This window comes from Hemiscyllium ocellatum, chromosome 25 (assembly GCF_020745735.1).
Source record: "Hemiscyllium ocellatum isolate sHemOce1 chromosome 25, sHemOce1.pat.X.cur, whole genome shotgun sequence".
NCBI classification, from domain to species: domain Eukaryota; kingdom Metazoa; phylum Chordata; class Chondrichthyes; order Orectolobiformes; family Hemiscylliidae; genus Hemiscyllium; species Hemiscyllium ocellatum.
The window spans coordinates 760,001-774,106 of record NC_083425.1 but is presented as its reverse complement, the minus strand read 5'-3'; the positions used below and the strand labels follow the sequence as shown (position 1 = coordinate 774,106).

The 14,106-nt window shown below is 46.7% G+C and overlaps 1 protein-coding gene across 1 annotated transcript in view; it reads right to left on the bottom strand.

The window, feature by feature from the left end:
• Window positions 1-9,121: 9,121 nt before the first annotated feature.
• Window positions 9,122-14,106, bottom strand: part of LOC132827929 (forkhead box protein J1-A-like) — a 6,838-nt gene continuing 1,853 nt past the window's right edge. Inside the window, exon 2 of the mRNA XM_060844771.1 lies at window positions 9,122-9,916. Coding sequence (XP_060700754.1) covers window positions 9,122-9,916 — 795 coding nt within the window. The remainder of the gene's footprint in view (window positions 9,917-14,106) is intronic.

Sequence of the window (14,106 nt, the reverse complement as noted above, 5' to 3'; positions counted from 1 at the left end):
GACACACACACTCCCCCCCCCCCCCCCCACACACACACACACAAACCCCCCCCCCCCCCCCCCACACACACACACAATCACCTGTATACATCCTACTCAATTTGTAGCAATGACCCTAACCCCACAATTGCTTGTCATTTCAATAAAGCCCCTTGCTCTCATGTGAATATTTCTGCCAAAGAATATCAGCTCATTTTCACTCTGGTGTGTAACTGCCTCAATATTGAATTCTGGGACCTCAGAGTCTGACCTCATGGTACCTGCCCTCCATTTTCCTGACATTCTAACCTCCCCCACTCTGCCCTTGGGCTGGTCCAAGCTGCCTTCAGCCAAGGGGACCTATCTACACCTCACTTACACCCATTACACATCTTTATCTCTCATTCATCTCCATTACTAAGAGGATTACTAAGAAGTAAACAAGCAGAGAAAAAATGAGATAAGAAGGTAAACTGGCCAAAAATATAAAGGAGGATATAAAAGCTTTTTTAGGTATGTGAAAGGCAAAGAAAAATGGTTAGGACTAAAATTGGGCCCCTGAAGACAGAAACAGGGGAATATATTACGGGGAACAAAGAAATGGCAGAAGAATTGAATTGGTACTTCAGATCTGTGTTCATTGGGGAAGACACAAGCAATCTCCCTGAGGTAACAGTGGCTGAAGGACCTGAACTTAAGAGAATCTATATTTGCCAGGAATTGGTGTTGGAGAGACTGTTAGGTCTGAAGGTTGATAAGTCCCTGGGGTCTGATGGTCTACGTCCCAGGGTACTGAAGGAGGTGGCTCGAGAAATCGTGGATGCATTGATGATTATTTTCCAGAGTTCGATAGATTCGGGATCAGTTCCTGCGGATTGGAGGGTGGCTAATGTTGTACCACTTTTTAAGAAAAGTGGGAGAGAGAAAGCAGGAAATTATAGACCAGTTAGTCTGACCTCAGTGGTGGGAAAGATGCTGGAGTCTATTATAAAGGATGAAATTACGACACATCTGGATAGTAGTAACAGGATAGGTCAGAGTCAGCATGGATTTATGAAGGGGAAATCATGCTTGACTAATCTTCTGGAAGTTTTTGAAGATGTAACTCTGAAGATGGACGAGGGAGATCCAGTAGATGTAGTGTACTTGGACTTTCAGAAAGCTTTTGATAAAGTCCCACATAGGAGGTTAGTGAGCAAAATTAGGGCGCATGGTATTGGGGGCAAAGTACTAACTTGGATTGAAAGTTGGTTGGCTGATAGGAAACTAAGAGTAGTGATAAACGGCTCCATTTCGGAATGGCAGGCAGTGACCAGTGGGGTACCGCAGGGATCAGTGCTGGGACTGCAGCTTTTTACAATATTTGTTAATGATATAGACGACGGTATCAGCAATAACATTAGCAAAGTTGCTGATGATACTAAGCTGGGTGGCAGGGTGAAATGTGAGGAGGATGTTAGGAGATTACAGGGTGACCTGGACAGGTTAGGTGAGTGGTCAGATGCATGGCAGATGCAGTTTAATGTGGATAAATGTATGGTTATCCACTTTGCTGGCAAGAACAGGAAGGCAGATTACTATCTAAATGGAACCAATTTAGGTAAAGGGGCAGTACAGAGCGATCTGGGTGTTCTTGTACACCAGTCAATGAAGGTAAGCATGCAGGTACAGCAGGTAGTGAAGAAGGCTAATAGCATGCTGGCCTTCATAACAGGAGGGATTGAGTATAGAAGCAAAGAGGTTCTTCTGCAGCAGTACAGGTGAGACCGCACCTGGAATATTGTGTGCAGTTCTGGTCTCCACATTTGAGGAAAAACATTATGGCTATTGAGGGAGTGCAGCGTAGGTTCACAAGGTCAATTCCTGGAATGGCGGGATTACCTTACGCTGAAAGACTGGAGTGACTGGGCTTGTATACCCTTGAGTTTAGAAGACTGAGAGGGGATCTGATTGAGACATATAAAATTATTAAAGGATTGGACACTCTGGCAGCAGGAAACATGTTTCTGCTGATAGGTGAGTGCCGAACCAGAGGACACAGCTTAAAAATACAGGGTAGACCATTTAGGACAGAGATGAGGAGAAACTTCTTCACCCAGAGAGTGGTGGCTGTGTGGAATGCTCTGCCCCAGAGGACAGTGGAGGCCCAGTCTCTGGATTCATTTAAGAAAGAATTGGATAGAGCCGGAGATAAGGCAGGGAGCAGATACTTATTAGGAATGATCAGCCATGATCATAATGAATGGTGGTGCAGGCTCAAAGGGCTGAATGGTCTACTCCACCTATTGTCTATTGTTTATTGATGGGACCCTGATGTGACCCCTGATGTGACCCCCGATGGGATCCCCAATGTGATCCCCAATGTGACCCCCGATGTGATCGTGATGGGATCCCTGATGGGATTCTGGTGTGACCCTGATGGGATCCTGATGCGATTCTGATGTGATCCTGATGGGATCCTGATGCGACCCTGATATGATCCTGATGCGACCCTGATGGGATCCTGATGCGACCCTGATGGGATCCTGATGCGACCCTGATATGATCCTGATGTGACCCTGATGGGATCCTGATGCGACCCTGATGGGATCCTGATGCGACCCTGATGGGATCCTGATGTGACCCTGATGTGACCCCTGATGTGATCGTGATGGGATCCCTGATGTGACCCTGATATGATCCTGGTGTGATCCCCGATGTGATCCCTGATGGGATCCCTGTTGTGACCCCTGATGTGATCCCCGATGGGATCCTGATGTGACCCTGATGCTCCTCTACAGCAGGGCGACCAAACAAACTAACGGAATGTTTCAGGAAAAAGTGAGGACTGTAGATGCTGGAGATCAGAGTCTAAAAGAGTGATGCTGGAAAAGCACAGCAGGTCAGGCAGAATCCGAGGAGCAGGAGAATCGACGTTTCAGGCATGAGCCCTTCTGCAGGAATGATTTGCTGAACATCTCAGCTGGGCCCGTGGGAGATTTGAAATGTTGTTTTTATCACGGAATTCTTGTAGCATGTAGCGTGTAGGCATGTAGCATCCTTAAGGCTAAGACTTTAATGAATATAGAGAGTCTTTTAAAGAAAATAGTTTGAAGTTAGGAAATAACTATGAAGGGTTGTAGCTGACCACAAAAAGAAGCAACAGGGGCATTTCACAATAAAGCTTTTGGTATGATCAGAGAAACTGGATAAAAGAACAATCTGTAACAAACAAGGAACAAAGAATGCAGACGAGGACAGCAGGATGGCCAGGTAAGAAAATAACTACCAAGTGAGGTAATCGGCTTATGATAGGATGGGAAAAGGGAGGCGTGATTCCACAACTTGTAAATTAAAACAGGCTCTATTTTCGCGTGCATTTCTTCTTGATTGCAGAGGTGTCCAGTTCTTGCAAGACTGTAATAAATTATTCTTGTTTCCAAGGCTTTGTCTCAGGCTGATTGATTTGTGAGTGAGTTCTGTTTCTCACAGGCCCACAGGGGTTGACCTTACCTCACATTCACCACCCATTTTAATTCTCCTTCCCACTCCCTTTCCGACATGACCATCCTCGGCTTCCTCCATCGCCACAACAAATCAGACCCCAAAGCGGAGGAACAACATCTTATCCTCCGCCTGGACAGCCTACAGTCCGGAGGACTCGACAGTGGGTTCTCCAATTTCAAATAACCCGCCTTTCCATTACCCAACTCCCCTTTCAGCCCCTCCCCTTCTCTTCCATTCCTCTCATCGACCCTTCCTTCTAGCTACCAACTTGATTTATGCCTCCCATCGGCCAACTAGGTCATATCCTCTGCCTGTGTTCACCACCTCACCACTCTGCCCCTCCCACTCCCTATATCTGCAGCTCCTCTTACACCCATCCCAAGTCCTGAAGAAGGTTACACGCATCACGTTACCTTCTCCACCTCCTGATGCTGCCTGGCTTGCTGTGTTCTTCCAGCCTCCTGCTTGTCTACATTGGATTCCAATCAGGAAGTCCTGGCTGACAGATACAAACAGGAGTGTCAGAGGTTCTGTTCACTCTGAGAGAGCTGTGTCACCATCAAGGATTCTCAGTGTGTAACTAAAGGGTGACTTGGTGATAGGATATTAGCCTCTGTGGAATTATTTGACTTAATTAAGCAAAGCCAACACAGATGTGTTAAAAGCAAATCATTGCTAAATAATTCACTTGAATGTCTCAGAAGAAGTAACTGAGATGGTTGATGGATTGAGTTTAATGAATGGAATCCAAGGGGTAGCAACAACATAGCTACAGAACAGAGTCACAGGAAGCCGAGAGTCATGGTGTATGCTGTTGTTTGAACTGGAGGACAGTTTATGGTGCAGTTCAGCATTTGGATTCTTGCTGTTCCTGACAGAAATGGAAACCCAGTGCTTTGCTGTCAGGACATGTTGTGGCATTGAAGGCCGGTACTATATCTTTGAGAGTGTGGAAGTTGAAAGGTTGGCAAGCACCTGTCATGTGACTGAGAGCAGGCACAGAGTGGACTGGACAATATGTAGATGTTACATTTGAGCTGTAACTCAGAATTAGTTGTTTTCACAACAATCAGTTTAAATTATGCCCCAAAAATCTAAAACCCAATCAAATTTGAATTTTACTGTTTTGACAACATCAAACCAATGAGACGATGTTTTGGGGTATAAAGAGCAGGCATTTTGAACAGTTAGCCGGAGACAAGAAGCATCTACTGCCATCGATAGGCTGCTGTAGACCCTCTCCCTGACAGGTACCTTTTTCACATGAAATATGTTTGCAGAAACAGACGGAAGGCGGTCCGGGGGAAATCTACAGGCAGAGGAAGTTCAACACACGAAGACAACGACTGGTTTTGGAAATGGATTTGCTGTAAATTTTATAGAGGCTTTATTAGATCAGAATATTGTTATAGAATGGGAGATAAATAAGCCGTTAAGACAAAGGAGGCTTACAGTTGTAGATACTTATTGTTTAATGTTCTCTTCTGGAGTTAAAGAATAAATTGTTAATATTTTTATTTAAATAGTGAGATTTGGGGAGTTCTCTGTCACTCATACTTTAACAGATTGTTGGGTGAGGTGAGGATTTCTGGGTGTGTTTGGTTTGAATTAGCAGAAGGATTCACTCAGTGTCTTAACAGGCACAATTGCAAAATTTGCAGATGAGACAAAACTTGGAAGCATTGTAAACTGTGAACAGGACAGTGTAAAATGGAGAAGGTACAACCAAATGAGGAACAGAAAGAGGCCATTCAGCCCCTCGTCGCTGCACTGACATTCAGCAGATCATGACCGAGTTCACTGTGACTCCAGTTCCACTTTCCTGTATACCCCCAATACCCCTGAAAAACGTTATTCAAAAAACTCTCAACTTCTGCCTGGTAACTACTGTGACCCAGTTCCCACTGTCCTGAGGGAAGAGAAACTCTGAACCATCTCCAAGAAAAGAATTCTTTATTTCCAATTTAAAAGGGACACCCTTTCTGTTTACACAGTGACCTCTGTGCTATCAGCTCATCTTGTTTATTCCTCAAGCCTTCAATTCAAATATATTCCAGTCAAACTCACTAAACCCACGTTGTTCTCAATCGAGTCTTAGCTTTGTTTTTCAGACTCAATTAATCACACAAAAAATCGGTTAGACTCAAAACGTCAACTCTTTTCTCTCCTGACAGATGCTGCCAGACCTGCTGGGGTGTGGGGTATATCAGTGTGTTACAGTGAGGGGTGTGGGATATATCAGTGTGTTACAGTGAGGGGTGTGGGGTATATCAGTGTGTTACAGTGAGGGGTGTGGGGTATATCAGTGTGTTAGTGAGGAGTGTGGGATATATCAGGGTGTTACAGTGAGGGGTGTGGAGTATATCAGTGTGTTACAGTGAGGGGTGTGGAGTATATCAGTGTGTTACAGTGAGGGGTGTGGGGTATATCAGAGTGTTACAGTGAGGGGTGTGGGGTATATCAGAGTGTTACAGTGAGGGGTGTGGGGTATATCAGTGTGTTACAGTGAGGGGTGTGGAGTATATCAGTGTGTTACAGTGAGGGGTGTGGGGTATATCTGTGTGTTACAGTGAGGGGTGTGGGGTATATCAGAGTGTTACAGTGAGGGGTGTGGAGTATATCAGTGTGTTACAGTGAGGGGTGTGGGGTATATCTGTGTGTTACAGTGAGGGGTGTGGGGTATATCAGTGTGTTACAGTGAGGGGTGTGGGGTATATCAGGGTGTTACAGTGAGGGGTGTGGGATATATCAATGTGTTACAGTGAGGGGTGTGGGGTATATCAGTGTGTTACAGTGAGGGTGTGGGGTATATCACTGTGTTACAGTGAGGAGTGTGGGGTATATCAGTGTGTTACAGTGAGGGGTGTGGGGTATATCAGTGTGTTACAGTGAGGGGTGTGTGGTATATCAGAGTGTTACAGTGAGGGGTGTGGGGTATATCAGTGTGTTACAGTGAGGGGTGTGGGATATATCAGAGTGTTACAGTGAGGGGTGTGGAGTATATCAGTGTGTTACAGTGAGGGGTGTGGGGTATATCTGTGTGTTACAGTGAGGGGTGTGGGGTATATGTGTGTTACAGTGAGGGGTGTGGGGTATATCAGGGTGTTACAGTGAGGGGTGTGGGCTATATCAGTGTGTTACAGTGAGGGTGTGGGGTATATCACTGTGTTACAGTGAGGAGTGTGGGGTATATCAGTGTGTTACAGTGAGGGGTGTGGGGTATATCAGAGTGTTACAGTGAGGGGTGTGGGGTATATCAGTGTGTTACAGTGAGGGGTGTGGGATATATCAGAGTGTTAAAGTGAGGGGTGTGGGGTATATCAGTGAGTTACAGTGAGGGGTGTGGGGTATATCAGAGTGTTACAGTGAGGGGTGTGGGGTGTATCAGTGTGTTACAGTGGGGGGTGTGGGGTATATCAGTGTGTTACAGTGAGGGGTGTGGAGTATATCAGTGTGTTACAGTGAGGAGTGTGGGGTATATCAGAGTGTTACAGTGACGGGTCTGGGGTACATCAGAGTGTCACAGTGAGGGGTATGGGGTATATCAGTGAGTTACAGTGAGGGGTGTGGGGTATATCAGTGTGTTACAGTGAGGGGGGTGGGGTGTATCAGTGTGTTACAGTGAGGGGTGTGGGGTACATCAGTGTGTTACAGTGAGGGTGTGGGATATATCAGTGTGTTACAGTGAGGGGTGTGGGGTATATCAGAGTGTTACAGTGAGGGGTGTGGGGTATATCAGTGTGTTACAGTGAGGGGTGTGGGATATATCAGAGTGTTAAAGTGAGGGGTGTGGGGTATATCAGTGAGTTACAGTGAGGGGTGTGGGGTACATCAGAGTGTTACAGTGAGGGGTGTGGGGTATATCAGAGTGTTACAGTGAGGGGTGTGGGGTGTATCAGTGTGTTACAGTGGGGGGTGTGGTGTACATCAGAGTGTCACAGTGAGGGGTGTGCGGTATATCAGAGTGTTACAGTGAGGGGTGTGAGGTATATCAGGGTGTTACAGTGAGGAGTGTGGGGTATATCAGAGTGTTACAGTGACGGGTCTGGGGTACATCAGTGTGTTACAGTGAGGGGTGTGGGATATATCAGTGTGTTACAGTGAAGGGTGTGTGATATATCAGTGTGTTACAGTGAGGGATGCGGGATATATCAGGGTGTTACCCTGAGGGGTGTGTGATATATCAGTGTGTTACAGTGAGGGATGCGGGGTATATCAGGGTGTTACCCTGAGGGGTGTGGGATATATCAGAGTGTTACAGTGAGGGGTGTGGGGTATATCAGTGTGTTACAGTGAGGGGTGTGGGGTATATCAGAGTGTTACTGTGAGGGGTGTGGGGTACATCAGTGTGTTACAGTGAGGGTGTGGGATATATCAGTGTGTTACAGTGAGGGGTGTGGGGTATATCAGTGTGTTACAGTGAGGGGTGTGGGGTACATCAGAGTGTCACAGTGAGGGGTGTGGGGTATATCAGAGTGTTACAGTGAGGGGTGTGGGGTATATCAGGGTGTTACAGTGAGGAGTGTGGGGTATATCAGAGTGTTACAGTGAGGGGTGTGGGGTATATCAGTGTGTTACAGTGGGGGGTGTGGGGTGTATCAGGGTGTTACAGTGAGGGGTGTGGGGTATATCAGGGTGTTACAGTGAGGGGTGTGGGGTATATCAGGGTGTTACAGTGAGGGATGTGGGGTATATCAGTGTGTTACAGTGTGGGGTGTATCAGGGTGTTACAGTGAGGGGTGTGGGGTATATCAGGGTGTTACAGTGAGGGATGTGGGGTATATCAGTGTGTTACAGTGTGGGGTGTATCAGGGTGTTACAGTGAGTGTTGTGGGGTATATCAGTGTGTTACAGTGTGGGGTGTATCAGGGTGTTACAGTGAGTGGTGTGGGGTATATCAGGGTGTTACAGTGAGGGATGTGGGGTATATCAGTGTGTTACAGTGTGGGGTGTATCAGGGTGTTACAGTGAGTGGTGTGGGGTATATCAGGGTGTTACAGTGAGGGATGTGGGGTATATCAGGGTGTTACAGTGAGGGATGTGGGGTATATATGAGTGTTACAGAATGCTCCTCAATGTGCCAACCCTTACGGGGGCTGGATGCCATTGACGGAGCACAGCCTGGTTTGAGTGGTTAGTACTGACCGGGGCATCATTTACCCCTTTTATTGTTAAACCCCGTTAACTCCCACTCAGTTGTATGTGATTGGCTGCTTTACCCCTTTCTGCAGCATCCAGAAATCATTGTTAAACACAGAATTCTACTTTTAATTATTTAAAATCATTTTTCTAACATTCAGTACCACAATCGAGCACAGATATTGCCAACTGCTCATCTCATGTCTGAAACAGGAGCGAGAGCTGTTGACCCACTCCCTGTGGCTCTGGCCACACAATGACCCCTGACCTCGGAGTAGATTCCCATGATCCAGTCAGACATACCCCCCAGGGGAGGGTAAAGGGAGGGGCATCTCTCAGTGACAGATAGTGGGTAGAGACAGTGATGGAGGAAGGAGGGGTGGTGGGGGGTGTCAAGATGGGGGGTGTCACGGGCGCCGGGGGTGTCAGGGAGGGCTGGGGGTGTTGAAGGGGGAGGGACGGGAGGTTTAGGGTCAGGGGTACCTGAGTTTGGGGGAACCCCCTGTGAACCCGCTGGTTACAATGTTGGGTTGTTGGATAATGAGTCTCTCATTGCCTCTTGGAACGACCCAATGGTTTCCCATTTGTGGAGTTCATTGTAAGATTGGGTGAGTGGGTCCATCCCCATTCGCCCCTCGTCCCAGGGATGTTTCTGCAAGGGTACCTCGAGAGTCTCCCTGCCTGGGGTCAGGGAAGGATCAGAGCAGAGGGACCAGTTATCAGGCCCAAACTCCATGGGTTTGTTATTGAGAGGGTGGCTGAACTCCCCTGGAAGAGGGGTGGCTGGACTCAGAGTCTCCAGGACACCAGCTGCTGTACATTCCTGATCAAGGGTGGACTTGAGCATCACCTCCCAATCGAGATCTCCTGTCAGAGAGCCAATTTCCTCCTCCTCCTCCTGTGTCAGGAGCGGGGAGCTGGTGACAGGACTCAGCCCAGACACTGCGACCTCCGGCCCTGCCTCCTTCTCAGCCGCTCTCACTTCAAACAAGGATGGATTCCAGCCGCAGTGTCCCGCAGAAATCTCCTCAAACTCAGCAAGGAACTGAACCGATTCCAAAGGCACCTGTAGCGGTGGGGCAGTGCTGGAGGTTTCAGGGTGAGAAGCCAGCGATGGTGAGAGGGAATGCCCGCTCGGCTGAAGCAGCTGGTATAGGTTTGGGGGCAGAATGTGTCGCCTTAAGATACTAGCCACCAACTGTTCCTCAAACTGAGCATTAATCTTCCAGAACCCTCCTTTACCAGGCTCGTCCTTTCCCCGTGGAACCTTCTGGAAGCATTTATTCAGGGACAGGTTGTGTCTGATTGAATTCTGCACCAAAAAAAAATCATTCCGATTAGAAATCTAACTGACAGCGGAAACTCTTCCCAAAGCAGATCACATAACAATCCTCCAAAAGACCAGCCACAAACTGACATCAATCAATAAAAGCTCCAGATTGGATTTCTGGCATTGGGCACTGACTCCAACTGGGGTACAGTCCCACACACACACTGACCCTCACTGGGATACACTCCCACACACACTGACCCTCACTGGGATACACTCCCACACACACTGACCCTCGCTGGGATACACTCCCACACACACTGACCCTCACTGGGGTACAGTCCCACACACACTGACCCTCACTGAGGTACAGTCTCACACACACTGACCCTCACTGGGATACATGCCCACACACACTGACCCTCACTGGGGTACAGTCCCACACACACTGACCCTCACTGAGGTACAGTCTCACACACACTGACTATCACTGGGGTACAGTTCCACACACACTGCCCCTCACTGGAGTACACTCCCACACACACTGACTCCCACACACACTGACCCTCACTGAGGTACAGTCTCACACACACTGACCCTCACTGGAGTACACTCCCACACACACTGCCCCTCACTGGAGTACACTCCCACACACACTGACTCCCACACACACTGACTCTCACTGGGGTACAGTCCCACACACACTTTGGGCTGAAGAGTTTGACTGAGAAATGATAATCCTTGGAAAACATTGTTTTGTGATTTGCTCGTCATAAAGTCACCGAGTGGGGACTGTGTGGCTATACTGGAGGTGTGTGAAAAGCCAGAAGACACCAAACTGTTTGGTCCCCTTCTGGATAAACCAGCAGTTGGCCCTGGTCCATCTGCTCATTGCAGGGAGGTTTGGGAAAATCGCCAGGCAAAACGTTTGCGAGGTAATCGATGGGATTTGCTGCCCTTAACTGCTGGCAAACCTGTTTTTGGCAGTGACTCTGGTGGTTGCTGAGCAACCCTTTCTAGATTTGGCTGTTTCTCCAGTTTGGGAAATTAGAAACAAGCAAACCTGCAACTCCCTGTCTCCCTCTCCCTCCCTCTCTCGGTGCAAGGGCTGGGAACCTCAGAACATTTCCATCCTCATTTATATCTATATAAACCCTGAAATGCTGATCTGTAATCATTGTGCAAGTATTCAGATCCAGTTTGATTTCCTTCTGAACTGTTTAAACATCTTCCACTGGTCCATAGGCGTCTGGAAACCCAGTGGACTGTGACAATTCATCAAATGAGTTGTTTTTTTGACCATTAGTCACCAAACAGGTCTCTCTTTTGGCCTTTTTAAAAGTCATCCCTGCAGAACTGTTGTCCCCTTCCCTGTTGTTCGAGTGTGAGATTAAAACGGGGTTTGGTTCTCACTCTGATTCACAGGTTCACAGCTTCTCCCAATTGGGTTTAGAAATGAGTTGTGTTTCAAAATAAACTGATTATTTTGTGTTTATTAAATAAATCTGAGGAAGATTTGTTTTCTCTGGACAAGGGAAACAATTACCCATTTTGGTAATGGGACAGTATAGCACAGGCCCTTCAGCCCACTATGTCTGTGCTGTCTATGATGCCACTCAAAACTAATCCCATTGCCTATACGTGGTCTGTACCCCTCCCTTCCCTCCCTGTTCATGTGTCTGGCTAAAAGCTTCTTAAATCTGATTCTACTACTCCCATGGTAGTGTATTCCAGGCATCTGTCATCCTGTCTATAAAGAAAAAAGCCTTACTTCACACATCTCCTTTAAACCTTCTTCCTCACCTTAAACATATGCCCCCTAGTATTTGACATTTCCACCCTGGGAAAAAGACTCCACCTATCCACCCTATCCATGTCTCTCATTTTATATACATCTATCAGGTTGCCTCCTCAGCCTCCAATACTCTAGTGAAAACAATCCAAGTTTGTCCAACCTCCTCTTATAGCTAACACACTCCAATCCAGGCAATATCCAGGCACTGCCTCTAAAGCTGCCTCATCCTTGCTATAGTGTGGCAACTAGAACTGCGCACAATACCCCAAATGTGGCCGAACTAAAATTTTATAGAGCTGCAATTTGACTTGTCGACTTTTATTCTCAGTGCCCTGACCGATGAAGGCAAGCATGCCATGTGCTGCCTTTCCCACCTTAGCCACTTGTGTTACCACTTTCATGGATCTATGAACTTACACCCAAGGTCACTCTGTGCTTCAATGCTCCTAAAGATCCTGCCATTTACTGTATACTTTTCCCTTGCATTTTACCTCCTAAAATGCATCACCTCACACTTGTCCAGATTAAACTCCATCTGCCATTTTCCATCCAACTATCTAGCTGATCTATATCCTGCTGTATCCTTTCTCACTATCCACAACTCCACTGTTTCATAATGCCTATTAACCTATTAATCAGACCATCTCCATTTGCAGCCCAATCATTGATACATATGTATTAAAAACAACAGGAGTACCAGCTCTGATCCCTGTCACTGAGCACAGATCTCCAGAAAAACACCCCTCCTTATCTATCTTCTGTCTTCTACGACCAAGCCAATTTTTGTATCCAAGTTCCACCTCCCCACGGACGCCATGTGACTTAATCGTCTGGACCAGCCAACCATGTGAAACGTTGTAGAATGTGACAGTGAGGGACAGGGAGTACAGGAGGCTGGATTCTTATCAGAACATTCCTTCCTCAGAAACAAGAAGCAAAGTGTTGGGAGAACATGGACTGACGGCTGACCCCGACAACATGAGGCACAGCGTGAGGGACAGCTTTCCCTCACCGGCCATCCGAGATCCTTGCTAACACTGGTCATCATTGATATAGCCTGCTGGTTGAGGAATGAACATCAGCCTGAGGGACTTGCTTGGCCATTTCAGACGCAGCTCAGAATCACTACTTTACTGAGGATCTGGAATCACATTTAGGCCAGACCAGGGAAGGACCTAGAAGTCATGAACTAAATGGTTTTCCAGTGACAAGTTGGTAATCACATGACTCCATCATCAGGAAAATTGTTTTATTACATTCCAGATACTTTTATACTTTTATTTGGACTGTGGGAGAAACCCAGGCAAACGCGGGGAAATTGTGAAAATTCCACACTTCGCTCTGTGGCTCAGTGGTTAGCGCTGCTGCCTCACAGCACCAGGGTCCCAGGCTCGATTCCAACCTCAGGCAACTGTCTGTGTGGAGTTTGCACATTCTCCCTGTGTCTGTATGGTTTTCCTCTGGGTGCTCCGGTTTCCTCCCACAGTCTAAAGATGTGCAGGTCAGGGTGGATTGACTGTGCTAAATTGTCCCATAGTACCCAGGGATGTGCAGACTAGGTGCATTAGTCAGGGGAAATGTAGTGTAATAGGGAAAAGGGAATGGGTGTGGGTGGATTACTCTTCGGAGGGTCAGTGTGAATTTGTTGGGCCGAATGGCCTGTTTCCACCCTGTCGGGATTCTATGATGATAACTCGGCAATTGGGATTGGTGGGATTTGAACCCCATGTCCAGGGCATTAGTCTAGGATTCTGGGTTGTAAGGACTATAACGGATACAGTTTATAAACTTTCCGAAAAACATTTCATTTAAGGTCATATCATCAAATAATTAATAATGAACTTATAACAAAATAACTGATTGGATTTCTGTTTTGACAACAGTCATTATTGATCTGATAGAGTGTCCAGAGTCTATGTACCTCAATATTGTATCTGGTTTAATATTGTGCCATAGGAGGAGGCCATTCAGCCCATTAAGCTATTTCTGTTTCATGTCTGATCTACTTCATTGCCATTTTCCTGCACTATCCCCCTCTCAAAATGTTATCAGTCTCTAGAAACGTGGTGATTGTTTTATCTTGAAGCTGTTCAATGACTGAGTTCCTTTGGGGTAGACAATTTTAAGAATTAACCTGAGTGCAGAAAGGTCTCTCCATCTCAGGTTTTAATCGCCTGCCCTTATCCTGAGATGTTGTCAAATTTGTTTTCTCCTTCAGAAATCTGTGATTGCTGCCCACCAGGTGTCCCACTGTCTCATCCTTTTACAATGGATCCCAGCGTTTTCCCTGGTTCTGATGCCAGAATAGAAAGTTTGTTGTTCCCCATTTTCTCTCTCCCACTTTTCTTAAATAGTGAGGTGTCAGTTGTTACTTTCTAATCTTCAAGAGCCATTCTAGAATTTATAGAATTTTGGAAAATGTTCAAGCAGCAGTGAC